This window comes from Melopsittacus undulatus, chromosome 7, assembly GCF_012275295.1.
Source record: "Melopsittacus undulatus isolate bMelUnd1 chromosome 7, bMelUnd1.mat.Z, whole genome shotgun sequence".
Classification (NCBI taxonomy): Eukaryota; Metazoa; Chordata; class Aves; order Psittaciformes; family Psittaculidae; genus Melopsittacus; species Melopsittacus undulatus.
The window spans coordinates 47,119,559-47,146,122 of NC_047533.1; the positions used below are offsets into that span (position 1 = coordinate 47,119,559).

The window sequence follows — 26,564 nt, forward strand, 5'->3', positions numbered from 1 at the left end:
GAGAACTCGGATCCTTGCCTGTGCCAAGGCTTTCAGTGCTCAGAACAGAAATACCATATGGGTAAAGTTTAGGTTGCTACTGATGTCTGATTACACATCCAGCTGCCTTGTGTATTAAGTTGTTGTATCTCAGGCATGATGTATCTCAGCATAGGCCTCGCAGTGCAAAGAAACTGGCTCATCTGTCCTTAGACTTGCCATCTGCTGGCATTTAACCCAAGGAAATTCTTGCCCATGGTTGTTTCTCCCTGTGCTTAAGCCACCATCTCTTTCTTATCTGGGCAAACTAGTAAGACACCTAACTTACAGAGTCTTTCCTAGCAGACAGCAATAATCAAGATGAGCAAATGCTCATGTTGATAATTGTCAGGCTGGGGAGGCTATAAGGAGTTTTGTCCAGGTGTCCAGGTAAGACTGAAATCACTTGAAATTCTTCCAAGCCGCAGCTTCTTCTCACCAGTGAAGAAATCCAGATTCTGCCACTGAAGGTGTAACCTCAGGGCTGATAGTTTCTGTACATCATTTTCAGACAGTGGAAGCCATCTGGTGCTGTTTGTATATGTCCCAGTACATGTATGGCTGAAGGATTCTGCCACATCCTCTAGCAAAAACCTGTCTTGCAAGCAGCTGGAAGCTGTACATAGAAAGGGTGTACCAACTCTCTGACAGATTTACTAGGAGAGCTAATTAATCATTCATTGCCTGTACATTTTAATCAGCACAGTATAACAGTGCTTTGTGCTTCCAACAGTTGCAGATACTGAGGATCTTGTATGGCTTTCCAACACTGCAGGGGGCAAAGCACAAGCTCTCTTTTATGAACAGCGAAACTATGGACTGAAGGTGGGCTTTTCAGGGGTTTTCATTCTTATCCCAGCTTTACTGCCATTTCATAACCTTGAGGTTAAATGAGCTGTCAGAAAGCTGAGTTACAGAAACATACAGCTCTTGTCCTCAACTTTGTTGCTGGAGGGTCCCTGCAAAACACAGATAGGCAAAAAAGCACAAGAGCAGTTCAGGAAACCAGGCTCTGTCACCATTCAGAGTATGCATGTCCTGACAGCATTTTGCCTGGACCTCATTCTTTGGTCCAATGTGTATATTATGAAAAGATCTAACAAGGTTAGAAGTCAAACCTTCATATGTCTGTTTGTGTTGAGATCCATGAGTTAAAGTGGACAGAAGAGAGAAATGAAAACTGAACTCCACCAGATACAAAGAACTGATAAATGACTTCTGAGCATTCGTGCTGTTTTGAGACAGCTGATGGCTCCAGAAAGAACAGATTGGGTCAGTGTGTACTTCTTGGAACTTGGGGTTTTGGTTGGTTTTTGAAAGTTTTATGACATGTTGAAACATTCTGTTGCATAACTCGTTCAGCCCCTTCCTGTTGCTTTCAGGGTTTTGTTCTGCTTAGTTTTGTATATAGTTGTGCCAGCTAAGCTCCATTTGACTGGTTCTATTCATCAGTTACTGGAGACACAATACTAAGAATAAACTTCACCCTTTGTACCCTTCATATTGGTGCAGTGATGCATCCTTTCTATGGAATGGATAACGGTTGTGTGATGCTCTGGAAATTAAAACAGATGTATACCGAGTACTAAAACACCTCATATTTTGATGTAAGGAAGGGGTGGGTTAACAAAGAAGTTACTTTCAGCTGTTTTTGATAATACTACTTAAGTTAGCAGGGAGATGGTACATTTGGTGGCTTGGCAAGCTTGACAGTGAACTGGGACTCTTGTTGGACTGTCTGAACAATCTGTGCCTGAGGGGAAGGCTGGCCTTTTTCCCACTCTGAAAAGAGATGTGTGAGCATGTAAAAATTACAGTTTGGTGTTTACGTTTCTTCATGACTTTGCATGCAAGCTGTGATTGACAGAGTCTTAGGAATGTCCTGCAGTGAGGTGGGTCATACATGTACATTTCTAAAGGCAAAGATCTTAATCTCCAAGACAGGCTTGTTTTTTCTGTCTGTGGTCATCCAGCAAGTTCAGATGAGGCTGTACTCTGCTTCTTGGGTGACCAGTGCAGTCACTGAAGGCTTTCAGTGACACAGGCAGCCTTTCAAAACAGGTTGATATTTATTAGTCCTCTGGGATGGCATAGAGATAGGTCAGGTTTTTGTTGCCAAGTTAAACTTAAGGTGGAGTCTGTGGGGACAGAAGCAGCCACACTGGATTTCTGTACCTGTTGGATGTCCTCTCTGTGTCCTGGTGTGTGAAGTCCTTGCTATGCAGTCCTTGCCACAGCCTCCTGATACCGCAGGGTGTTCTTCCAGTTGCAGTATTGCTATGGTCAGAGTCCTGCTTCTTCCAGATCCTGATGCTGACCTTTGGTCCTTGGAGTCTTCTGTCACCTCCCCAGGGTGCTCAGATGGCTCAGGGGCAGCTCCTTCCACAGCAAATGAGACATGTATACTGATTGTGGCAAATAATGCTTTCCCAGAGAAGAAATTAGCTCAGTCATGCCTGAAGGTAGCAGAACCCAGTCTCTGTTATGGATGCCCTAGCTTCCCATATTGTCCATGTTTGTCATTTTGTCAGACTTGTGCTGTCCTCTGGAGTGTTTGGCAGTGTGGAAGGACCAGCTTTTGGAGAAGGGCAGGCTAGTGAGCTTGTGACCAGTTTTAAGATCTCTGGATAGCTCTGGATAGCTTCCAGTCTCAGTGCACCCCAATCAGCAAGTCAACAGCAAAGCGATGGGTTCATGAATCAAAGGGATTTCCTGTGGAGATGAAGATGGCTTTATCCTTTTATTCCTCTCCAGCAGGAGGTTTCATTTTAAACCTTCAGGTCTCAGTGCAGAAGCACACTTGGCTGAACTCAGGTGATGTGTCAGGCACATTGCAGTGGGTATTTTTTATCTTGCTGGCTGACTGAGAGGAAGAGGTTATGGCCATGTGCTGTTGAGATACCTTGTCTGTTGTTCGTGATTGACCTTCACCAGCCCATACAGCTGCTGCTTATTTAGAGCTCACAGATAAAAATAGGCTCCTCAATTATATATGCAAATGAACAAAACCAGGCTGCCTAGCAGTGCTGCAGTTGGATGCTTATGGGCCCAAGCGTGGAAACTGCATGTGTAAATTGAATTACTGTCTTCAGAACCTGGGTCTTTGCACAGGGCTGCCAGTGGGACTGGGTGAAATAGGTCCTGTTGGAAAGAGCTTTAGGGCAAAAGGCATTATTGGATGGTAGGAGGCCTAAAGAGTGGCCAGATGGCAGGCAGGCCCACTCCTTCAGCCCTCCTACATGTTTGTGGGCTTATTACTTTAAACTGCAGCTCTGTTGGCATTAATTATTTTGAGTGAAATGACATGTTCGGATAGCATTTTCCTGTTAGAATACATATTTAGATAATTGTCACCTTGTTTTTCCATAGGGATTAATTTTCCATTAGGGATTCTTCTCCTTCTCATTTTCTGACTCCCAGACTTAGAAGGTAACCCCTCTTAGGGGTGCCTTCCTTTTCTTTAAGACATTTAGATTGATTGGTATGTAGGTTTTGCTGTGAAACCTGTTATTGATTCCTGGATGCCCTTGATGTGGGGTATCATTTTCATGGAATGACATATAACTACTCTTCCCTCTCATGTCACAGGCAAGTGGGACTTCAATAAAACCGATCACTGTCTTGTAGCTTACAAATCTTCATCCACGTGGAACATTTTTATTTATTCAGGAAAGTAAAAAATAAACCAGCTTTGCTTCTGCTTGGCTTGTGGAGAATTTTTCTATCAGATGTGTGGTATTTCCCATGTTTTATTGAAACCCAAGACTTTCATGTCCATTTGTAAAAACTCTGTATATGTGGTTGTCAAACTTACTTCAGTTGTTCAACGTGATGTGAAGATAGAGTCAATGTGGGTGATCTTCCAGAGGACCAAGTGATTTTTCCCCTCTCTTCCTTTCTTTTGCTTTTTATGAGACATTTTTTATGAGTATCTTACAGTGGTAGTAATAGCTTTATAGGTTCAAACCTGTTCCAAATTTAGTACAGGGATGTTGTAACACACATGCTTTCATGCATGAATCTGTAAAGCAAGGGGTGGATGGGTTGATTAACTTTGTGGATGACTTGTCTTCATTGGACATGGGAGCTGTGGAAGGTAAAAATTGTTTTACAGGGTCTGCCGACTTCTGGGTCCTTACCAGTCCCCACATCAAAACTGAAAAAAACTCAAACATGGGAAGTCTGATTGTTCCTAATTGCTGGGAAATCTGGGGGTTGGAACTAGATGACCGTTAAGGTTCCTGCCCACCCAAACCACTCTCATCTCATGATTCTAAATAGAATCATAGATTTTATAAATAACCCAGTAGTTTTCCCTGATTCTGTGAGGCTGGCTGTGTGTAGACCAGGGGAATGTGCCTGCCTTTCTCCTATGATTTGCAAACTAGGCTGTCAGAAGAGCTCAGCAGGTACATGTTCTCAGTAAAACCTGGTGCTGTCCTCTTGAAGGGAGTGGTTTAAAACCGAACCAAGGATCAGTGCACCCATCTGAATAGCTTTGCATACAGATTTGCCCAGACCTGATGTCACTGAAATTAATCCCATAACTGGAGATGTTTCCTGTTTTCCTCAGAGCAAATCGGAGCCTTGGCCGGGCAGCACATCGTGCATGTGGCCTGCGGAGAGTCTCACAGTGTGGCACTCAGCGACCAGGGCCAACTCTTCTCCTGGGGTGCTGGCAGTGATGGGCAGTTGGGCCTCACCACCATAGAAGATGCAGTGATGGTACCAAGGTATATTCTTAACAGATTCGCGTTTCCTTAAAGCAGCTTCCTGGAGGTGATGCATCAAGGGTTGTTCCTCTTCCAGCCTGGGGTCAGTAGGAGTGTTCCTTTCTTTCAGAGGGGCTATAATTGAGCATTTCTTAAGTCAGAATGTAGGGGTGATTCCTCCTTTTCTGTACTTTACTGGTGCTTCTTGAGCCCTGTGGGGACTCAGAAAAAAGTCCTCAAGGGTGGGCCTTCTGCCCCTGGGTGCTTGGAGCATGGAAAAGAAAATCAGGATGTGCTTGGCTTCCTCAATGAAAAATGTTTTGTACAGAGCAAAGAGGGAGGTAGGACCCAAAAATAGAAATGCTGCGTGATACCTATCTCTATTCCAGTCCCTGGGAAGTCCCTCTGAGATGGGAGCTACATTTCAAGATTGGGGGGGGGGGGGGAGGGGAAAAGGTATGACAGCGTGAGCTGGCACTTCAGCTCTGAAATTCTTGCAGTGTTGCCTGTTAGCAGTAAAGCTACTAAACCAGCCTGCTATAGTTCTGTATAGTGAATGATGCTCTGAAACATCTGGGTGGTGCTCAGTTTTCTTCATTTACTTATTTAATGTATTCTACCTGTGTCAGAACACTAAGTGTAAGGACATATAGATGGTGGCAGAGGCAGACACCAAAGCGTCTCCATCTAAAGCAGTTTGCAGATGATGGGTCTCATTTGATCACCATACTAAAGATGACTGGACCCTTCGTGCTTCATGGCAGGGTATTGTGTCTAAAGGTTTCTGCAGATTTGCATTTATTGTGTATGGATCTGTGTCACCCTCAAGGCTTTATTCCTCTGTCTCAAAACCATAGGTTATGTGTCTGTGCAGAACAAATACCTGAATAGAAATAATAATTTTCACCTAAGGTTACACTGTATTTGTGGATGCTTGTTCTAAATTAGTGTAATTGTCTTTAGGTTGATAAAGAAATTGAACCAACAGACGATACTGCAGGTTTCCTGTGGAAATTGGCACTGCCTGGCTTTGGCAGCAGGTACGGTAGCGTTAATTATTTTTTACCAAGATCTGTGCTGTTACTTTGCACAGTGTCCAAGATTGCACATTGCTGCATAATAAACAAAGGACATCCCTGTCCCAGCTGCTTTTAGGCCACATGGGAGGCTTTAAAATGGATCAGGTATCATGAGTATGGAAGAAGAGCTTTGCCAGTACTGCCAAAGAAGAAAGCATTATACACAGGCCACCCACTGTCTCACTGGTGAATGGCAGAACAGTTAAAAGCTTTTCATCTTGATGTAGAAAAATGTGTGTAATTAATGTGTATTGAAATTATCCTTGGCTATTACTTTTCTGTTTGCAATGTGGACTTTGTTATGCTATTTATGTTACAGCAGTCTGATGCACTTTTGTGCATGTCTGTTTATTTTCATGGTGGCTTCAGACAATGCTTTTATTTTAGCAAAGAATGTCTTACTTGAATTTTCCCTTCCTCATCCTCCTCTTTCCCATCATAAGGCTTGCAAAGCCCTCAACACTGGTTCTTGTTCATTTTTATTAACTTGGTTTTCTGTTGACTAGATTTTACTCACCGTTCTATTTCTTGACTTGTTTCAGATGGCCAGTTCTTCACATGGGGACAGAACAACTATGGTCAGCTGGGCTTGGGCAAAGAATGTCCCTCCCAAGCCAGTCCACAACGTGTCAAGTCTCTTGATGGTATCCCTTTGGCTCAGGTTGCTGCAGGTGGAGCCCACAGTTTTGCCCTGTCTCTCTCAGGAGCTGTGTTTGGCTGGGGGAAGAACAGCTCAGGACAGCTGGGACTAAGTGATGAACGAGGTACTAAAATTATGCTCCTGGTTGAAAGAAGGATTGACTTTTTTGGCCTAGCACGTCTTTTTGCATTGACAGCATATTTTTACTGAGTGGATATGTAATCCTTAGCCACTACTCTTGGGAGGGGAGGGGAGAAGAGCAGTCTTTGGACTCTTCAGGCTTTTCATACACAGTAGGAACAGAAAGACTTTTTTCTCCATGTGGATGTTAGTGGAAGTGAGGGAGGTTGAGAAGAAAGATATTTCCAACATGAGTGTTGTGCAGACATATAAGGAAGTGCTCATATTCTTTCTTCCTGCTCTTAAGAATGCTTTGTCCATGTTTTGTTTGAAGTTGGTGTGGAGCAAAGATTTTCCAGAACCGTGGAGCTAATGGTAGTTTTTTCAGGTGGCCACATTCCGTGAAGCCTAACCATCAGCATACTTGAAGACAGGTTTGTAAAGGAGGCTGAAGATTGGGTGTAATATTACCACTGCTCTGAAAACCCTTGATCTCCTCTGCTTGTTGTTAACACCTTCTTATTATGTGAATGTTAACACATTCATTTTTGCAAAAGCCAGTGGATGAAAGCTTTTCTTTGGAGCTTCAAATTAACCTCTTTATTGGCTATGCATAGTTGCTGAGTAGCTTTAAGCATCTAGGCAAGTTATTACTGAGTGTGGATATGATACCCAGTGCACATGGTTAATTTATTTTCTGTGGTTGAGTAGATGAGGTGTATGTATTTGTAAGTGTTATGTTGCATAATGTAGTAGCATATAAGCTCTGTATGTTGCAAGAGAAAAGTGCTACCTCACATTTTGTGTAACTATAATTGGATGATGCATTTTCACAACCCACCCTACAAACTGAAATGTATTTAAAGCAGTTGCTCAAAACCAGCCTGTAGTTTAGCAAAGGAGGACTCTTATGATGTATGCAGCATTTCATCTTGCTTTACACTTTTAGAAATGTGAGACACTATTTTAAGACTTTGTAATATATATTGTGTTCTCTCAGAAATGCTCCAGGTCTATTCTTGTTGTACTTTATGTAAGCTAGAGCTGATCTGAAAGAAGAACAGCCATGTTCTTTCCATGGCAAGATAATTGCAGATATCTATAGATATCTATCAGTAGACTGGCAGATAATTGCTTCTAATTTCAACAAAGCTGCAGTTTTTATGCGAGATGCTTGCTTTGACATGGTGCTAGTCTTAAATGAACATTTAAGAAGCATCTACTTGTGGGCTGTGTTGACCAGGTTTTATACTCTGCTTACCCCTCAGTATGTGAGACTATAGTAACGGATACTTATGAATCATGGTAAGACAGTGTGAAAATGAACAGCAGAGTCTACAAACACAAATATTCTGCAGCCCTGTTAAACAATTATGCTGTAGACGTAAGTCATTCCTGTCAAAATAAAGATCAGAGTGCTAAAATACAAAACAAAGTAAATGAAAAATATGCTCTTATTTCTAAGTCCATGCAAATGTGGCCACTTTCCTTTCACTACCCAGAAGAAGGCACTTGGTAAATCCTTGGGTGAAAGTCTTACAAAGTGGACGACATCTCTAGGTGGGAACTTGATTTTTTTTTTTTGTTGGTATGAAGTAAGCAGATGCTCCCCTTAATACCTCCTGTTTTGAGGTGCCTACTGCTCCTTGAAATGCTTAGCTTATCCCTGGGAGACCCTTTTTTGATTATCAGAATGTCATAATAAGGAGGAAAGCATCTCTTAATGGTTGGCCTTTGCAAGTAGGATGATCTTTTTCTTAAAAGATGAAGAGAGAAGGAAGGCTAGGCATTTAAATGCACCTTGGGATTCAGCTTACCATGGGTGTTGTGCTAGTGTCTGCCATGTGTCAGGATTGTTCTATATAGAAAAGGTCTAGGCAAGCTTTTGGAAACAAGTGTTTGCAATCGTCAGTGAAGAGTCTGGAATGGAGCATGAGGCTGAAGGTAGGTGTAGTGAGGCTGCACTCATAACTCTCAGTGCTTGATGAGTTTATACAAGATTCCACATATTTGCATTCTTGCTCTGGACAACTTTCTTTGAGCTAGGACAAATCTTTTAGGAATTGGAAGGGGAAAGCAGCAGTGAAGTACTGAAGGACATGTTCCCCTCCCCAGTTGTTAAAGCTTCCATTGCACACATAGATCACATCTGAAATTCAGTCTGCGAGTGGTGTTCTCACACATTTAGGCTTGTGTGTTTGAAAGAGCTCCTTTATTTTCTTTGTCTTCAATGCAGACCGAGAATCCCCTTGTCATGTGAAACTGTTGCGGTCTCAAATGGTTGTTTACATCAGCTGTGGAGAGGAACACACAGCAGTTCTGACAAAGGTAAAGATGCTAACCTGGGAACCTTGATGCTGTCTCACCTGTCTGATAGATTCACTTTAGTTTACTGGGTAATGGTAGAAAAGAACAGATTGGTGTATTCCATCTGACCCCAGTAAAAGACACTAAATAGGAGGTACAGTCATTATAATATATTACGAGATCCATTGGCAATGTGATTCATTGCTGTTTTTGAAGATGAAGATGTTGGTTATCTGTGGTAATAAACAGTAAAACTCAGGTGAATTGCTCAAAAAATTAGGAAAAGATGAGAAAAATGTTTAACACTCATACACTGAAAAGGGTGAAAATCATATTTTGTTGGAAGATAAAGAGTGATATTGTGCATCAGAATAAAATGCAAGTCAAAACAAATGGATGTTTAGATGAAACTCACAGCATTTACAAGAGGTTTTAAGTTCCAAACCTGCTGTTTCCAAGTGGTGTATAGTTTAGTGGACAGAGGACAAGGCTAGGATTTGGGAGCTCATTGCTAAGTTCTTGCCTCTGCCTTTTCCTAGGTGTTGCTCTCTTTTTTGGTGCCTCGGTGTTTTCCACTGTAAAATAAATTAAACAGCTGGATTCTTGTGGGGAAAACACCATTGTAGAAGATTAGTTCATGTTCAGAGGAAAAAGTCCCAGTCTTTTTGATCAGCAACTGATAGAGACGGGTGTGAAGCATTGTGGAAGTGGGTGCTACTCAGCTGTGTTTAAACTTGGGATTTCAGACTCATCTGGTGATGGTGGGGGGAGCTGACAAACATAGACATAGCTAAAGATAATTCTGTCAGCCACCTTGCCATCCATTAGAGACTTCTTTTGGAGGCTGCATTAGCAGAACCCAAGTTTCTTTTCTGAATCCTTTGGAAATCTCCAGCAATCTCTGCATAAGCTTGGGCTCATACTGAGACTGGAGTCAGAGAGATACTGCTGGGTTATGGGTCCCTAAATGGAGAATATGCTGTTTGATTTGCTAACAGAGTGGAGGGGTGTTCACGTTCGGTGCAGGTTCCTGTGGGCAACTGGGACATGACTCCATGAATGATGAAGTGAACCCCCGAAGAGTTCTTGAGCTGATGGGCAGTGAAGTATCCCAGATTGCTTGTGGCAGGTGAGTCCTGTGTGTAGTCAACATTTTTCTTTGGAGCTTAGCGCTGACATTGAGTCTTGTAAATAAGCGGAATAGCCTTGCTTCTGTGTTCTATGTGTCAAAAATAAGTTAATTAAAAACAAATTTAAGGCCCTCTGAATGAGGTTGTTTTTTGACTTTGGCTGTTCCCTGTGCTCTAACCTGGTAAAAGATACCTTTCCGTCTTAGTTCTGCAAGACTTTAGAGTAGCCGCAGTAAAGAACTCACAAGTTTTCAGTCTCTTTCAAGAAAAGAGTTAGTAATGCTCATGCTGTGTTGTTGCCTTTTGATATGTACCGGCTTAGCAAATGACTAAGCTAATTCCATCCGTGAGCCTGATACCAGCCGTGTGCTGGCACAAGCTGCTCTTTGTCACTTTCACCTAAAGAACTCCCTCTCATAAACTGATGCCATCATGTGGCAAAAACTGAGCATTGGTGCTGGTGTGAAGATGCTGCTTTGCACCAGCTTCTGGCCTATGGGAACTGAGAATAAGTTTTAGGGTGTGTTTGGTTTTTTGTTGTTTGTTTGGGTTTTTTTCTTTTAGTTGTTAAACAAGGCCTCAACTTTTACCTGTCTCTGTTACAGACATCACACTTTAGCCTTTGTGCCTTCTTCAGGAATGATCTATGCATTTGGCTGTGGAACAAGAGGCCAGCTGGGAACGGGGCACACTTGCAATGTTAAGTGTCCCTCTCCTGTCAAGGGTCACTGGGCAGCTCACAATGGGCAACTCTCAGGGAAACCTGGTATGTACTAAGTGTGATTTGGAGTCACAAATGGATGTAAATAATTTCATTTCACCCATGGCTGTTTAAAGTTATCTTGACATTGTCCTGCGAAAGAAACCCATCTTCCTGTGAAAGTGCTACAGTGTTTGAGTTTCAGCTGATTTCAGCATGGCCTTCAAGCAGCCCACATTCTCCTTACAGTATAAAGCCTGAGACAGTGGCAGTGCAAATGTGAGGGAAAAGACACAGCAGGAACTTGCATTCATCAGCCTCTAATCTTTCTTCAACAGATGCCTGTAAATATCACATTGTTAAACATATCTTCTCTGGAGGAGACCAAACATTTGTGCTTTGCTCCGAGTATGAGGTAAAACAAATCAAGTATCTTTTCAAGTCTGCTTCCCTGTCTCAGCATCTTTTGTTTTTGCCAATATCTCCCAAAAATGATCTGTTGCTTTGGAGTCCATTCTACCATATGAACCTTACCAACAATGATGGCTGTTACAGGAATTTAAGCCTTTTACGAGTGGCTGAAAGCTGCCTTCCTTTAGAGGCACATCATAGAGCCATTGGGAAGTTACTGATTTCACTGATCAGCAGGAGTGGAGTCTGGTCTTGATTGCATTTGGAAGTGAGGCATTTCCTGCTCAGGCACTGGGGTCTATGCCATTAGAGTGCAGGGCAGTGGACCACATACACTAGGGTCTTGTCAAGATATGCTGGATGGGAGGGTTGAGTACTGAATTGTTTTTTCTGCTTCTGCCTTATTTTGTTCAAGAAGTGTTTGACGTACACTTTCGGGGCATGGCAATAGGTGTGGAATAAATGTGCTAACCCTGTAGTTAGATATGGTAGTGTTTGAAGGCTTTGGTACATTCAAGGAAATTATTTTTATTTTCTTTTTCCTTTCCTCCTGTTTTAAAATGTATTTGGTCTGGGTTTTGTTTTTGTTTCTTTTGACTTCTTAGTGATGCCACAACTTCCTGACCAAACCTGTTCAGAGACCACACTAAGAAAGCTGTCAGTTATATATAAAACACAGAAATTATAAATAAGAAGGAATTGTTTTACAAAGCTTGTATTTGCTGAAATCTATATCTTCTCACAGAATTCCTTGCCTGCTGATGATTTCCGGACCATAAATGAAACACGTTACACCTGTTTAATAAATGATGAAACTATAGATGTCTGGAGGCAAAAGCTTTTAGAAAAGAACAGTTCTAATTCTGTCAAGTAGGTATTATGGCACTGGATAAGCCTTTTGTTGAAAGTCTTATTTAAATCATTTTGTTGGCTTCCGTGCCATGCTTTCACTTGAAATTTAGCAGCCTTTTCAAGTGTGGTTCTTGATCATTTCCAATGGGAAGACAGTTGCTAGTCACAAGGCTGCCAGGTTAGAGCTTCTGAGCAAAGCTAGAAGAATTTGAGGCTGCCTCAGAACATTGCAAATGGTGGGTGGGAAATGGATTTTAAAGTCGTCTTTCATTGTGTGCTTAGAGTTTGTGAAAAGCACCAAGAACCTGTGAACAGATAGATTAAATTCCTTTCCCTGTGTACCTGCCATAAGAAGGTAGAATAGATGGGAAGGGGGCATGGCTAACATCCCTCCTTTCAAAGAAGGTTGTTAACTGAATGAACCACTTACCCCCTATGCCTCTTAAGGAGTGATCCTGACGTTTGTTTTTCCATAGAAGGAAGGGAAGAGAGCTGAAAAGATTTGCTGGAATGTCTGTTCCTAACTTCCATCTCTGTTTTCTTTTGTCTTCCTGCTGCAAACAGTAATGTTGTTCAGATACTGTCCTCAGCTGCCTGCTGGAATGGAAGCTTCTTGGAGAAGAAGTAAGTGGCAGAATTACAGAACTGTCTCTTTCCCTTAAGGTAGACTGGAATACCTTTACTTCACTCCCTGCTGCAGTGGGATTTGGTTTCTCTGATAAGGCAAGAGATGAGAGTAGAAAGAATTCACTGAAGAGCTGGGTGATCAGGGCTAAGTAAGGAAGGCAGATGGTTTAAGACAGTGCATGGTAAGTGTACTGTAAGTGGCACAGATTCCTTGGAATTGTTACAACTGTTATTTTTCCTTATGAAACTAATGTCAACATCTTCAAAAGAGAGGGACAGGAATATGTCATTAAAGGAAATGAGTGGTGCCAGATTCTGCGTAGTCTCTTACTCAGCTGAGTGAGCTTGGTGGGGGCTGGTGCAGGTGGAGGTATACGTCAACACAGGCTACTCTTGGAAAATACATCTGGGACAGCATGGAAGCACTTTCCTTTTAAGTGACGTCAGTTGTGGAAAATTTTGTGTTCCTGCTTACAAAAGCAGGAGTTTCAAATGGGTGTAACCAGCAATAGGTGGTGACAAGGATGTAATATGCATAGCTGAGTCAAAGGCTGTGGGTTGGGAAGGCTTGTGTTGGCTGTGTCTGTAATTGTTGGGGAGGTAGCAGCATAAGATGAGGAGGAGGAGAAGAAGAAATTTTTTATGGTGATGTGATGAGTAAATGACCTGCAGCTAGGTGAAGAAAGGCTTAGTTACACTGAGTAATCTTTGAGTAATATTTTCCAAGAGTAACTTGGAAAAGAAAACAATTTATTCATTATTCTTGCATTTTCCACTTGTCCAATGGTTTCTTTTCTAGTCTTGTGTCAAGGCAGCATGTTACTGCATCAGAAGAGTTGGGTCATGTTGGTTTAAAATATTTACTGAGGTATCCAAGTTTTTGAGTCACTGTATATATTCTGACATCTCCTTTGAATGTGGAAATGAGTGGAATTTATGATTTCATCATCCCAGTCCATTTCTCCTTCCACTTTAGTGATGCCTTGGCTACTGCAGGGCTTAACTTCTACAGGAAATCTTTGACCAAATGAATGATAAAATTTGAAGCCACCATGCACTGAAATGAGGTTATATTTAACCATTGTACCTTTATATGTGAAGCTCTGTATGTCACGGTGCACTTGATAGAAATTCCCTAGTATAACCCTCCAGTATCCTAATGTCATATTGGCCTGCTTGCAATACAGCACTGTGGTACACAGGTTAGATGAAAAAGCAGCTTTTCCATGGCTGTGTGAGTGGACATGCTCCAGTTCTACTTATGCACATCACAGTCTGAAGTGTTCTGTACCACAGTGTGACTCGGAGGAGCTATTTTCAGCCAGTTATAGAAATAGCTGCTCTACTACAGCAGGCTATGTTTAGCTTCATATGTTGTTATAGTCACACCAGCAAATTGACAAATGTATCCCATCTTGAATAGCTACCTTTTCCTTCAGAGTGCCTAATACAGCACAGTCTCAGGTGAGTCATGACAGACTTGGGAAATCCTTGAGGTCAGTGGAATTATAGCAATGACCTTTTTTTTTTACTAGCAACTGCAAGGTTCTGTATGCAGCTTTACTGTAGACAGTGATGCTGAAAGCCTCTGCTAACAGATGCTGATCATGCTCTGTACACTGAGCTAGGTAACTTACCTGCTGGACTAGACAATGTTGCTACATCTGGCTATTAGACCATTGTGTTCCACAGACTTGCCTTCATTGTCCCTCTTACACAGGTAGCCTGAGTAAATGGCAGCCTTTCAAGTGCAGCAGAAAGGATAGCATGTTTGTTGCAGCTAGAGACCATATGAGGACTCTTCTCAGCTGTGCTGTATTTTGGTTGGGGTTGTTGATTAGTTTTAGAAAATTTGAGAAAGGAATTGTCAAAAAGTTACTCTGAATATCTTCCCCTGTTTTCTTTTGAAACCTCTCATCTGATGTCCCCTTTTACAGCAGTCCATGTCATCTTATGCATCACAATTCCCTTTCTTACTGAGTGTGATATACAGATGTTGCTATAAAAAGCAGTATTATATATGAAGACAACACAGGAGACCCTGATACATAGGGTATGCCTACTTTATATTTTTTTAAGCACTCCAGCCTACCAGTAAAGGAGTCCTGGGGAAATCAAAGACATTGATAAAGTGTGAAGATTCCAACCTCTAGTTTGTTTCTAGTCTGATTAATTCTCTAGAAGGAATGTATCCATTGCTTGCTCTCAGACCCTGCCAATACACAGGTAATAGTGTCTCAAACTTACGCCTATCTGGGATTTTGTTTTTTATGTTTTAAAGAATTGATGAACATTTTAAAACCAGTCCAAAGATCCCAGGGATTGATCTGAACTCCACCAGGGTGCTGTTTGAGAAGCTGATGAACTCTCAGCACTCCATTCTCCTAGACCAGGTATTACACTTTCTGGGATTTTTGGTACTCATAGGGGAAATAAAGGGTTTATCCCTCTGTTACATACAAGTAACAGCAGCTTTTTGGGGAAGGGTTGTATTGAAAACCTGCAGGCCAGACTCTTTAAGGTATCAGTGGATACTTCTCCATTGACCTGGGCTGACTTTCACCTGCTTGGATTGTGCCTCTAAGAGACATTTCTAAAAAAAGTTTAATCTCATGGCATTTAATACTTGAAACAGCTGCTGAAATGAATTCAGTGTGTGTTATACTCATAAATAATGACTCTGTGCTCATTTGTTGCCTGCCAGGAGTTGAGTACTTTACAGTTGTATAATTTGTTCTAGCTCGGAATTTTCCTTTCAGAAGTGCAAGCTATGGGATAAAATTGTGCATGTCCCCCTGCCATTTCTTAGCTATAATTTTTGCAGCTTTTTTTTCCTGCTCTGGGTTTGACTTTTAAACCAGGGTTGTGACCTTAACAAGAGGGATTAACTGACCTCTAGCCAGCCCTGGGAACACCTATCCAAATGTTCATGCATTTGGGAAAAATTGGAGTTTAGTCCTGTCATATGGAGTGTTTTTAAAAGGTCATCAGCAAAAGCTGTTGAGTCTGCCCATTCTAAGTGTGCTCTGTTTCATCAGTTTTTCCACATCATTTGCGTTGTAAGTTCTCTATCTCAAAGGGTAAGTTGGAATCATAGAATAGTTGGGGTTGGAAAGGACCTGAAGATCATGTAGTTCCAACCCCCCTGCCAGGGGCAGGGACACCTGACACTAAACCGTATCACCCAAGGCTTCATCCAACCTGGTCTTGAACACTGCCAGGGATGGAGCATTCACAACCTCCCTGGGCAACCCATTCCAGTGCCTCACCACCCTAACAGGAAAGAATTTCTTCCTTATATCCAATCTAAACCTCTGCTGTTGCCTTTTTTCTTGTTCCCTGTAGATACTGAAGAGCTTTGAAAGCTTTTTGATTCCTCAGCTGTCTAGCTCACCACCCGATGTGGAGGCAATGAGGATATATCTGATTCTCCCTGAATTCCCACCCTTCCAAGACTCCAAGTATTATATCACGTTAACACTTCCCCTAGCAATGGCTATTCTGCGCCTAGATACCAACCCCAGCAAAGTTCTTGGTAAGAGGCTGGCATTTAAAATGCGCACTGTTCTCAGTCTCCAGCTGAGACACAGAGTATTCCCTTCAGGTTTTTCAGTGATGTTTTTGTGTTGGTTTAATTTTTCTATTCTGTTACAACAGCTGCAATGATAATTGGGTGTTATTTGTGATATAATGTTGTTATGAAGCTGTCACCTCTATAAAGCAGCTGGGAACCAAAACGACTCAAGGAATCCTCCCCCAAAAAACCTATGTACCCATGTAAAAGAATTATAAACATAATATTTGAATTTTAAATATGAACTATGAGGAAATGAAGAATTTGTCATGCAGGTAAGTTATGGGAAGTTAGTGAAAATAACATAAAATGTATAAAGTTTATGGCGGTGTGGATAATAAATGAGAATGAAATATTTTACTTCTAAGTTAAAGCAATTCTTACTCTGAATTTTCTAAGAACACTTATTAGGTAGGTTAACCTAGTTTACCTTATATAGTTTACCTACAATTCAGAGGCTCTGTTAAAGTGGATTTATCATGAAGATTAAATGATCATATTCTCTAAATTTAGTCAGATATTGTCTGCATTAGAATATCCTTCCTGTATAAGATAAGTAGAGAAGCGTACTAGATAAAATGTTACCTTGGCCTCCCTAAGTTGCAGAAAAACCTATTGGTTGGTTTGTGACCAAGCTGAGCACCCCAGCTCTTCTCCCACTTATCAGTCTTCTGATTTCTGCTAGTATTTTTTCCTATGAGCTCACTTTAAGCTAAGCAGAGCTTAACGCTGCTTAATGATTGTTGCTCATGTTTGCTAAGCTATTACTTTTCTTGTTGTCTTACTGTTTCTTAAATTTGTCTTATCCTAAATCTCACATCATCACGTAAAATGCCATGTAATGCATTCAAACCTCCAGAAATATTGCTTCATTGCACTTACTTTGAGGTTTAGTGATTTTATATATGTATATATATGTGTGTGTGTATATATATATTATTGAAAGAGGCTTTGCAACCAAGTTTCTTACTCTACTCAGCATAGTCCACTGTGATTGTTAGTATACATAAATGTAAAGGATTCTCATACTTATAACTACCAGAATCTATGGTTGTGCTGACACATCAGAGGGTGAATTGGTGTTTGTTTCGAACAGCTGACATGATGGTATCCCAGGCTCCAGCTTCTTTTTTGCAGGTGGATTGGTTCTGGCAAAGGAAATAGTAGTCAGTGCCCCTTCAGAGGAGAGGTAAGGGTTACCTGTCCTTGGCAAGAAAGAAATCAGCCTTTCTGAAGAGGGGGAGTTCGTACCTTTGGTGCAGATATCCAGGGAGAGATGTTCTCACACCAGCTAGAGAAGTATATGTCACTACAGAGAACTGCGCAGGCAACTGCATTCTTATCACTCATGAGAGATAACAGTTTGCCCACAAAATTGGACTCCTGAATATAAGATACTTGAAACAGTATCTTAAACTGAAGGTTGAAACCCCTTGAATTGAGGCTCTTGCACTGATCAGGGATTGGGGCTGAGTAGTGGCTGGGGTGGTTGGTTGTATGAGAGTGGAAAGGAAAGAGTTTTCCAGTTTTATTATCTGGCTGGTTACTTTCATATTGCTACAGTTAGGACAGAAATAAGGAAGTTTATTTTAATCAATCTTCAGGTGTGTTCCCTTATTTTCAGCTGTAACCCCTCATTTGGGGGTTTCTCTGGCCTTTAGTTCAGGGTTTGTATTGGTGTTCCTCTACTTTTTAGATAATTGGTGGTCTCAAGTGTGCCCAAGATACTTCCTCAGGCTAGTGGACCTCTACAAAGGTGCAGTGGTTTACCTTCTCAGTGGAAGAAAGACACTCTTGATCCCAGTTCTGTTCAGTAGCTACATTACAGCTGCTCTCAGACTTCTGGAGAAACTCCACAAGGTAAGAGGAAAGCCTGGGCACCATGTGGTGCCTCAAGATAATTCAGTCTTGTCTGCTCTTTGCCAGTTGGCAGGAGGGTGGTTATGGTCCTGGCTTGTGAGCTGTGTCATTGTCCACCAAGACACCACATGGGAAAGATATTAGTGGTTTTCCTGAATTCAAGGTACTTGAAGATTGTTTAGTCCTGTCTCAATAGTAGGAAAGAATGCTGTTGCTGAGCCACCACACTGCTTGTACTGTGGCATGCCAAATACCTGTGCCATGATGCTTTCTGCTCCCACTGTATTGATGCTGGGTAGTCCAGGTGAGGAGAGGGAACTGAAATAAGTTAAGAAAAGGTTTATCTTAATTTTCCTTGGTTTGTACTAAAATACAAGGGACCATATGGTTTTGCAAACCTTTGAGTCCTGTTGTTGCAAGCTGCTATAACTGATTTTAGGAAAGCAAACCTGCATGTTCTAAAAAAAAAAGACAAATATATCCACATTTTAAAAAACATCTGTTTTCTTCACCAGGTAAATCAGAAGGTTAAACATGTAGAATATGATAAGTTTTATATCCCTGAGATTTCCAGCTTGGTGGACATTCAGGAGGATTATCTCATGTGGTTCTTGCACCAGGCTGGAATGGTAAGAGGTTTTACGTATAGTCAAACAGCTGTCCGTATGTTTGTCTCTCTGGTTGTAGATCTGTATTTTTACTATCCTTAATGAGAGTGAAATGTATTCAGGATAGGAGCATCTATATGTTAAACCTCTCAGATTTGGGTGGCTTGACAAAATTGACTTAAGATAAGGCTGTTGGAAGAACTGGAGCTAACAATATGTAACTAATGTTTGCTTCAATCTCTGTGATTATTCATGTGATTTTCATTCAATCCTTGCACAAGGGGATTAATTCAGTCACTGGATCCTTTTAATGTAATCGAGACCTCAGGAGCCAAATCCTGTATTCTAAAATTATAATTTTTGCCCTTTACTTCTGCTGTTTAGGCAGGTATTGTGAATAATGTAGCCAGTGATCTTAAAATGTTGCTCTGTAAGAGGAGGCAGTATGGCGTTCTGGCTAGGGGACTGAACCAAGACTCAAGAGATGTGGGTTCTATTCCTGGCTCTTCCAGTAACCTGCTGGGTGATCTTGGGTAAGACCCTTCACCTCTTTTATGCCTCACTTTCTCATCTGTAAGAAAGGAGATAACTGAACTGAGGGCTGGAATATGCTGTGTAGGAACACAGTGAGATTGGTTAATTATAGCGAGGAAAGGGATCCTGAGGGAGAGAGAACACCAGAAAACACCTGCCAGGGGATGCTGCAGGAGTAAAAGCTGACTGTAGCAAGAATTCTTGTGTGTGCTTTCATGGACTTTCTAAATGTTGCGTGTGTTGTGTTCCTCATCCCCTGCTTTCTATCACGTAAATAGTGCTGCTCTGTGCTTACTTTTAGTGAGCAGAACAATAAAATAGTGACTCAAATTTATGTAACAGCAATTGTTAAAAATGTATTGATGTGGCTAATGAGAGAAGTGATCTGCATTGCAGGAGTGGTCTTGTATTGTCTTGTTGTGGCCTTATCTCTTCTGATTCATATTGTCTCTGTCTTGGGGGTTGTTTTCTTGTTTGTCTTCATAACAGTAAGTTTCAGCTATGGCAGGCTAGCACAGACTTCTGTGCCAGTTAGTCTTCTGAGTAACATTTGGTGTTCAAGTTTTGAAATGGATTTGTGGTTTTCTTAAGGAGGAAGCTCACGTGCTTGTCTTTAAGAGGGGGTTAAAAATAGGTTGTTGATCCCAGAGGAGAAAATTTTCTTTGGGTCACCTTTGAACTTTGAACCAAAAAACACAAGACACAAAAATCGAAAGTAAAAGATTTTCATATTTCTATTTTTCCTTCACAGAAAGTCAGACCATCTATCATGCAGGTAAGAAAATGTGGTTTTTATTACTCTTTCTTAAAGAAATGCTGTGGAAGCTGTAGGTAGAAATCAATCTGCCTGCCTTTCTTGCAGGATGCTGTGACACTCTGTTCTTATCCTTTCATCTTTGATGCTCAGGCTAAGACCAAGATGTTACAGACAGACGCAGAACTGCAGATGCAGGTAATGCTTCTCTATCCCATTGTCCCTGCCCCTTTCTGTAGTGGAAATATAAGATTTATAGGGGAGGAGTACTTATGTATGTAGGATAATCCAAGGATGCAAAGTAAGGTGAGGTCTCTGTTAGAGAAATCTGTAAGGCTGGAGAAGTAGACAAGCCTTCAGGTTTCTGCCTGTGCAGAAGTGAGGGTTGAAGAGGTGTTCAGCTCCAGCACCCTTACCCTGTAGGTGGCAGCCAAGCCAGCTGACAGCCAGGCTGTGACAAGGACAGCTTGCTTCTGTGCCAATGTAAACCTCCCAGTGCCAGGCATTGCTCATGCAAATGCCTCCTGAGGGGGGTGAAGCACTAGGCACTAATCCCTCATCCAAACCATCTGAGGTTTGGGACTCATCCTCTGTGACATTTGTTGGCTGTGGTTGATGGTTGACAGGTTCCTTCAGGGTGGGAAAATGTCATCACAGTTACTCATGGCCATGTGTCATGAAAGGGAGTGTTTTAGGTCAACTAAACAACCACTGTAAAAGGTATTGTCAGAAACAAGCTTTAATGTAAATTTGCAAAACCACAACAATGTTCGGTGGCAAGGTTTACCCTATTACTAACTGCATGGGTAATACATATAAAGGAAAAAACAAATTAGGATCAGTTGACAGAGATTTATACAGAGGCTGGAATGAGAAGGGGTAAGGGAGGAGTCCAGATGCAGCTGTATTCAGTCTTAGGCTCAGACTCGGTCAACCATTTATGTCTAAAGGATTTAGCATCACTTAATAATAGCAACACTTACACATTAGATTAACCACTGATCACCTATAAACACGACAGTAACAGTATTACAGATTTGATATAGCAGCAGGTATACTATATTTGTTAGAGGGTGTGCAAGTCAATAGACACACACAGGTATGTATAGGCAGATGTACAAAGGTAACACACATGAACAGAGATATGTATGTGTGTGTGTGTAGGTATGCCTATTAAAACTACCCCTCAAGAATCACTGGAATACTTGCCTCTGATGCCTTTTTGGTGTTTCTCAGCAGAAGGGGTTTGAGCCTCGAGTAGGGGAGATATCAGCCCAGGTCCCATCATCAGCTAATGATCCTCTTGCAAACTTTCCAGTGTGCACTCTGAGAGTCATCCCACTTGGAGGGAGGTACTGATGCAGCCCACTATGGTCCAGAATAGCTCAAAGGATCTCATTTAGCACCACTGTTTATACGGTTGTGAGCTGGTTGGCTTCAGTCATCAGTAAATTCACCTGGAGCATTCAGATAAGGAATGTTCCAGGGCTAAAAGGGGAATTATCCCCACTCTCATCTCCCACATTGGAGTTCCTGGTATAGGCTATGCTGCCCTTGTCTTATCCTTGCAATGAGAGTTCCTTATACAATTAAGGGATGCTTATCACCAAGCTCTTGCACAAAGATGGAGAAGTTATTGAAATCATAGAACAGGTTCAAGCAGGCTGAGGTTAGGCGTGATGCACCACCACACCATGGTACTGGTTCCATGTGATATTCATCTCTCAGCTTTTCTGTGGCTGCTTGAGCACATAGGCTGCAGCAAGGCAGAGAAGGCTCAGCCTACACCACTCAGAAGCTAGAATCACCTCCTGCTTTCATTTTGTCACCCTCTTGTGGTGACAGATGCCCATTTTGTGAGCAGCATGCTGCTGTGAGGAGGGTATCTACCTTACCTTACCAGGACAGCAGCTGGGAAAGGTTTTGTTGCCCTGAGAGATAGGATCTTTATGAAGACGACCACTGAAAGGCCAAAGAAAACAGTATTTCTGTGAGTGCTGGAATGGAGGCAGCCTGGTTTCCAATGGATTTCTGTCTCAGGTTTAACTGACTTTTAAACTGAATTTACAGATGTGAATTTGCCATTTACTATGGGCAGTGCACGAGAATGAGTATACCATGTGTGGTCAAAGCTTTGACTGGACTTTGTGCCTTACCTGATGCCAGAAAATCCATGTAGATGAGAGCTTTGAATTGCACGTGAAGTGTTCTCAGATGCCTTGCCAGGTGTGGTTGTCAACAGGCTCCTTGGTTGTAACACTGCTTTCCCTTGTGGACTCTCTGGCTCTTATCAGGGTGTGTTCACACTGAGTTTCTTGACTTAATAAGAGCACAAATAAAGCCTCTTTTCCCCACCCAGCTGCCTAATGTAAAAAAATATTCAGGAATGTAGTATCTTTATTGCTCAAATCTGGTGCATCTGTGAGAGGACTCAAAAGGTGTTGGTGTGGGAAATGGTGGAGGACATGCAGACACACACTGTTGTACAGAGTGAGCATGCAGTCCTTGTACCCTTGGGAAACAAAAGTAAAAGAATAAGGTTAAAAAGAACACTAGACATACAGTTATTAACTGGTTTCCTTTCATAGGAAGAGAGGAGCTGAGCAGCAGCTGTTTCTCACCTCTCTCTTATTTACAGGTTGCAATAAATGGTGCAAATTTGCAGAATGTCTTCATGCTTCTCACCCTGGAGCCTCTGCTGGCCAGAAGCCCTTTCCTGGTTCTCCATGTTCGCAGGAGTAACTTAGTTGGTGATGCTTTAAGGGAGTTGAGCATCCATTCAGACATTGATTTGAAAAAGCCTCTTAAAGTAAGTTTTCCCCACATCTTTTAGCACCCTCTTGTCCCGCTGACATTTCTGCAGCCTTTCAGCCATTTCCCATTACCACTTCACCAGTGTAGAGTGGCTTCTCCATAGGTACAGCACTCAGGGATGCTTGATCTAATCAGTGCAAAGGTTGAGTCTTTCTCCACTCTGGCTGCTGGAGTGTTTACTCTCTTTTTCTGGTGTGCCTACTCTATAAGGGGTAGGGAGGAAACATTTCTATGTTATTATGCAGTCTCTGTTTTGCTATTCTGCAGGAGCAGGCCTCTTACAATAGGACACATTTTCTCCCTGAGAGGGTGCTACAAAATTTAGCAGCTGCTGTCATGTTGCTGCTTCCGTTGTGGGGACAAGTGGTTATTTATGATTTGCATAAGGAATTAAACAGTTTTAAACTACCTGATATGCCCCCATTCCTTTTCCCTCCCTACAAGCAGAGCACTGAAACAGGCTCATGGGTTGGAGGGGGTTTGGACATGTTAGACAAACTGCTTTATGTGTGCTCTCAATTAGAAAGATGTCTCATTTACTCAGTACTGCAATCCTGTTACTGACGTGCTTTTTCTACAGGTCATCTTTGATGGTGAGGAAGCTGTTGATGCTGGAGGAGTAACAAAGGAATTTTTCCTCCTGTTGTTAAAAGAACTCCTCAATCCCATCTATGGCATGTTCACTTACTACCCAGAGTCAAACCTGCTGTGGTTTTCAGACACGGTAAGCCCTTGCCTTCTGTATGTGCAGGTTTAAATAATATGCTGCATTTGAATGACAAGAAAGTTAGTGGCAAACTTGGAAAGAAATGATCTTCCCCTCATTTTCAACCCACAATATGGTGTGAGCCATATTTCCAGTGGATGTAGATTAGTATAGGTACATTAACTTGAATAGAACAATCATGATGGTGCCCATTGAGGAGCTGGCTCTTTCTCTATTCTTATCTCATAATAAAACTTGTATTAAGTATCATATGACAGTTACAGAGCTCTTATGATGGTGAATGTGACTATTGTGCTGTTTTACAGAATGAGAGGTCGTAATGGCATTAGAATTTGTGCTTCCATTGCTGTTTACGTAATTGCAATCAACCACTTAGTCGTGTATCACAACATACAGGGTCTAAACTTGTTAATGCTTTATGTGAGTAACCTCTTAAACAGCAAGAAACATGATTTGGAGTGAAAGTTGGTTGTGTTTGGAAGAGTGTGGAGTGCATGTTCTGTCCCTGTCGGATAGCATTATGCTGGAGGTGGTGGGTTATATCCTTTTTTTACTTCATCTTTCTAGGCAGCAAGATGGAAAATGATGTTGTCATTCTTCCCTTAAGGTGTAGCTGCCCTGGTGGGGTTCTTTTTAATTTATTAGTTACATTTAACAAGGAGGGAATTCCATGGTACTGTTCTGTAATTTATACATACTACTACAGAGAAATTACTCCTCATGTTAATGCTATAAAACCAACAACTCTTTTGACACTAAGAATAATGTCACTGTAAGCACTAAAAATGATTCACATATTTACAACATTTAAGAAATACAGGCAGCCAGTGTGTGACTGTCATACCTGGGGTGAGGGTAAATGCGCAAAGGAATGAAAACCATTACCAATACCTATGTTGGTGTATTTGCCTGATTGGCACTTTGGTTAAACATAAGCTTTTAATAGAAAATAGGATGGGCTGTAGAGAGGGAATCATTAAGATGCTTTCTTGCAGTACATAGACAGCAAACTTTGAAGCTTTGTTAATGTCTAAATGCAGAGGCATGTAAAAAGGAAACAAAGGGCTGGTAAGGTGGAAAGCAGCTGTTGCTGCTTTCATGGCTTACAAAAGCAATAGGGCTGGGTTTCTGAATCTTCATTTCTGTGCCGCGCTGCAGCAAGGAATTCACAACCAAACTGGGACCTGATGGGAGCTCTCTCACATGTTATTTAATCTATTTATTTTTCCCAGTTGGAAAAGCTGGGGCTGGCTTCTTAGTGCGTGGAGGAAAGAGTACTGTTCATTGACCAGTAATAGTGTGTCTCATAAGGATTTGTCTGTGTGGTTTTGCAGTGTTTTGTAGAACACAACTGGTTTCACTTGATTGGCATCATATGTGGTCTTGCAATATACAACTTCACAGTGGTAGACCTTCACTTTCCCTTGGCTCTGTACAAAAAACTCTTGAATGTGAAGCCCTGCCTAGAGGATTTGAAGGAGCTATCCCCTACGGAAGGCAGGTATGAAAACTAAAGCTTGCAGCCTTTCTGGGAAGAAGACCATCCAACTGAGAATAAATAATGCCAAACTGTGTGAAAGCTGTTCAATGTAACATCTCCCAGTCCTTTTGAGCAACTGATTAATTTAGGGGCCTGTGATGCTAGCAAAGTACATAAGTGGGTGATGGATTTCATGTAAGATTTCTCCTCTTCCACATGCTATTGGATCTGTCTGCTTAGACTCTAACCTCTGTACCCACCTTCCTAACCCTCAGAAGAAAGAAACATGACCAAAAGATTCCTACCACACTCCTTTGAAAATAGGGGCTGGGGGCCTGTCCCTCCACTATGTAATTGCATGCATGATCCCAGATCCTAGCCTCAGCCTTTCCTGCTAATCCGCTGCATGTTTCATGATGTATGGGAATTGTGGGTAGGATGTGAACTGTTCCATCTCTGAACTAGTGTAACTCTGACCTGATTCCATGCCAGAAAGAAGGAAGTGGAATGAAGGAATAACTTTTTCTAAATGGTGTATTGAATCCTTTTTGTCTGATTCTATGGGGATATTGGTTCCCTCTGACACTGACAGAAGATCCCAGTGTCCGACTGCTTTTTTTTCTTCTGAGTTGGTGTCCAATTTATCAGCACAAAGTAACAGCTGTTAAACAACAATGAAGTAAAATACTGGGAAGACAGCAGCAGGATTTTGAGGAATAGCAGAATATTTTCTTCCTAATGGGGATACAGACAAAATCCACCATCCTCTCCATTCCCCTCAGACATTTGTGTGGGGATGGCAAAAATATCTAGGAGTCAATAAGAACTAAAAATGTAATTCTTTTCTAAGGCCAGGATCATTAAAGGGGATCCAGGTACCAGGTGGGCATTGATTATATTGATAATTTGTGTGGTCTAGCCTTTACCTTGCTTCTAACAAAGCATCTTTTTATTTGAGGTCTCTTTCTTTCTTACCCCTTCAGGTGACTTGGAGAGTCTTTTGCAATCCTATTACCCAGATGTGATGTTCTTTCTTCGCTTTTGCTGAATTTCTTTTCCCCTTTAGCTGTATGACTTTTGAATCTGATATATTTTTTTCTTTCCATACCTGTTATGTAGGAGTCTTCAGCAACTTTTGGATTACCCTGGAGAAGATGTAGAAGAGACATTCTGCTTGAATTTTACAGTAAGACACATTTAACATGTCAACTATGTGACTGGTATGGTACAGTTGAAGCCCATCTACTTATTCATGTGTGTTATGGTTTATTCCAAACTATGCCTATAGCACGTACCCCATGCTAATGTTAAGTGTTAATGTTAAGTGTTAATGTTAAAATTCTTGGCTGTCACTCACTTGTTCTTTTGTGTATGCTCATGAAAACTAAGCCAGTAAGTAGATTAAGCAGAGTGGTTTTCCACATAGCCTTGTCACTGTGGCACGTGGCTTAAATGTCAGTGGCCAACTTGTCACAGTAGACACTGAGAAGGTTCCTAAATTCCCCTTGAAAATGGAAGTTAGGCTTTGGCATCTCTAGGTGAAGTCTTGAAATACTGACACTATTTGGAATTTTCCTTGCTGTCTTAATATTAATACTTTTCAACTGAAACATTTTG

The 26,564-nt window shown here is 41.6% G+C and overlaps 1 protein-coding gene across 2 annotated transcripts in view; it reads left to right on the top strand.

The window, feature by feature from the left end:
• Positions 1 to 26,564, top strand: part of LOC101870333 (probable E3 ubiquitin-protein ligase HERC3) — a 51,092-nt gene that overhangs the window by 16,395 nt on the left and 8,133 nt on the right. Inside the window, exons 3-21 of one of the 2 annotated variants that reach the window (XM_005148967.3) lie at positions 4,592 to 4,751; positions 5,694 to 5,770; positions 6,352 to 6,573; positions 8,806 to 8,897; positions 9,875 to 10,005; positions 10,612 to 10,772; positions 11,045 to 11,121; positions 11,863 to 11,987; positions 12,534 to 12,593; positions 14,878 to 14,989; positions 15,942 to 16,131; positions 17,867 to 18,030; positions 18,546 to 18,659; positions 19,924 to 19,947; positions 20,035 to 20,124; positions 22,565 to 22,735; positions 23,321 to 23,464; positions 24,802 to 24,968; positions 26,067 to 26,133. In XM_005148967.3, coding sequence (XP_005149024.1) covers positions 4,592 to 4,751; positions 5,694 to 5,770; positions 6,352 to 6,573; positions 8,806 to 8,897; positions 9,875 to 10,005; positions 10,612 to 10,772; positions 11,045 to 11,121; positions 11,863 to 11,987; positions 12,534 to 12,593; positions 14,878 to 14,989; positions 15,942 to 16,131; positions 17,867 to 18,030; positions 18,546 to 18,659; positions 19,924 to 19,947; positions 20,035 to 20,124; positions 22,565 to 22,735; positions 23,321 to 23,464; positions 24,802 to 24,968; positions 26,067 to 26,133 — 2,348 coding nt within the window. Of the gene's footprint in view, positions 1 to 4,591; positions 4,752 to 5,693; positions 5,771 to 6,351; positions 6,574 to 8,805; positions 8,898 to 9,874; positions 10,006 to 10,611; positions 10,773 to 11,044; positions 11,122 to 11,862; positions 11,988 to 12,533; positions 12,594 to 14,877; positions 14,990 to 15,941; positions 16,132 to 17,866; positions 18,031 to 18,545; positions 18,660 to 19,022; positions 19,172 to 19,923; positions 19,948 to 20,034; positions 20,125 to 22,564; positions 22,736 to 23,320; positions 23,465 to 24,801; positions 24,969 to 26,066; positions 26,134 to 26,564 lie in introns of those variants that run through there. The other variant, XR_004080552.2, reaches the window with a different exon arrangement.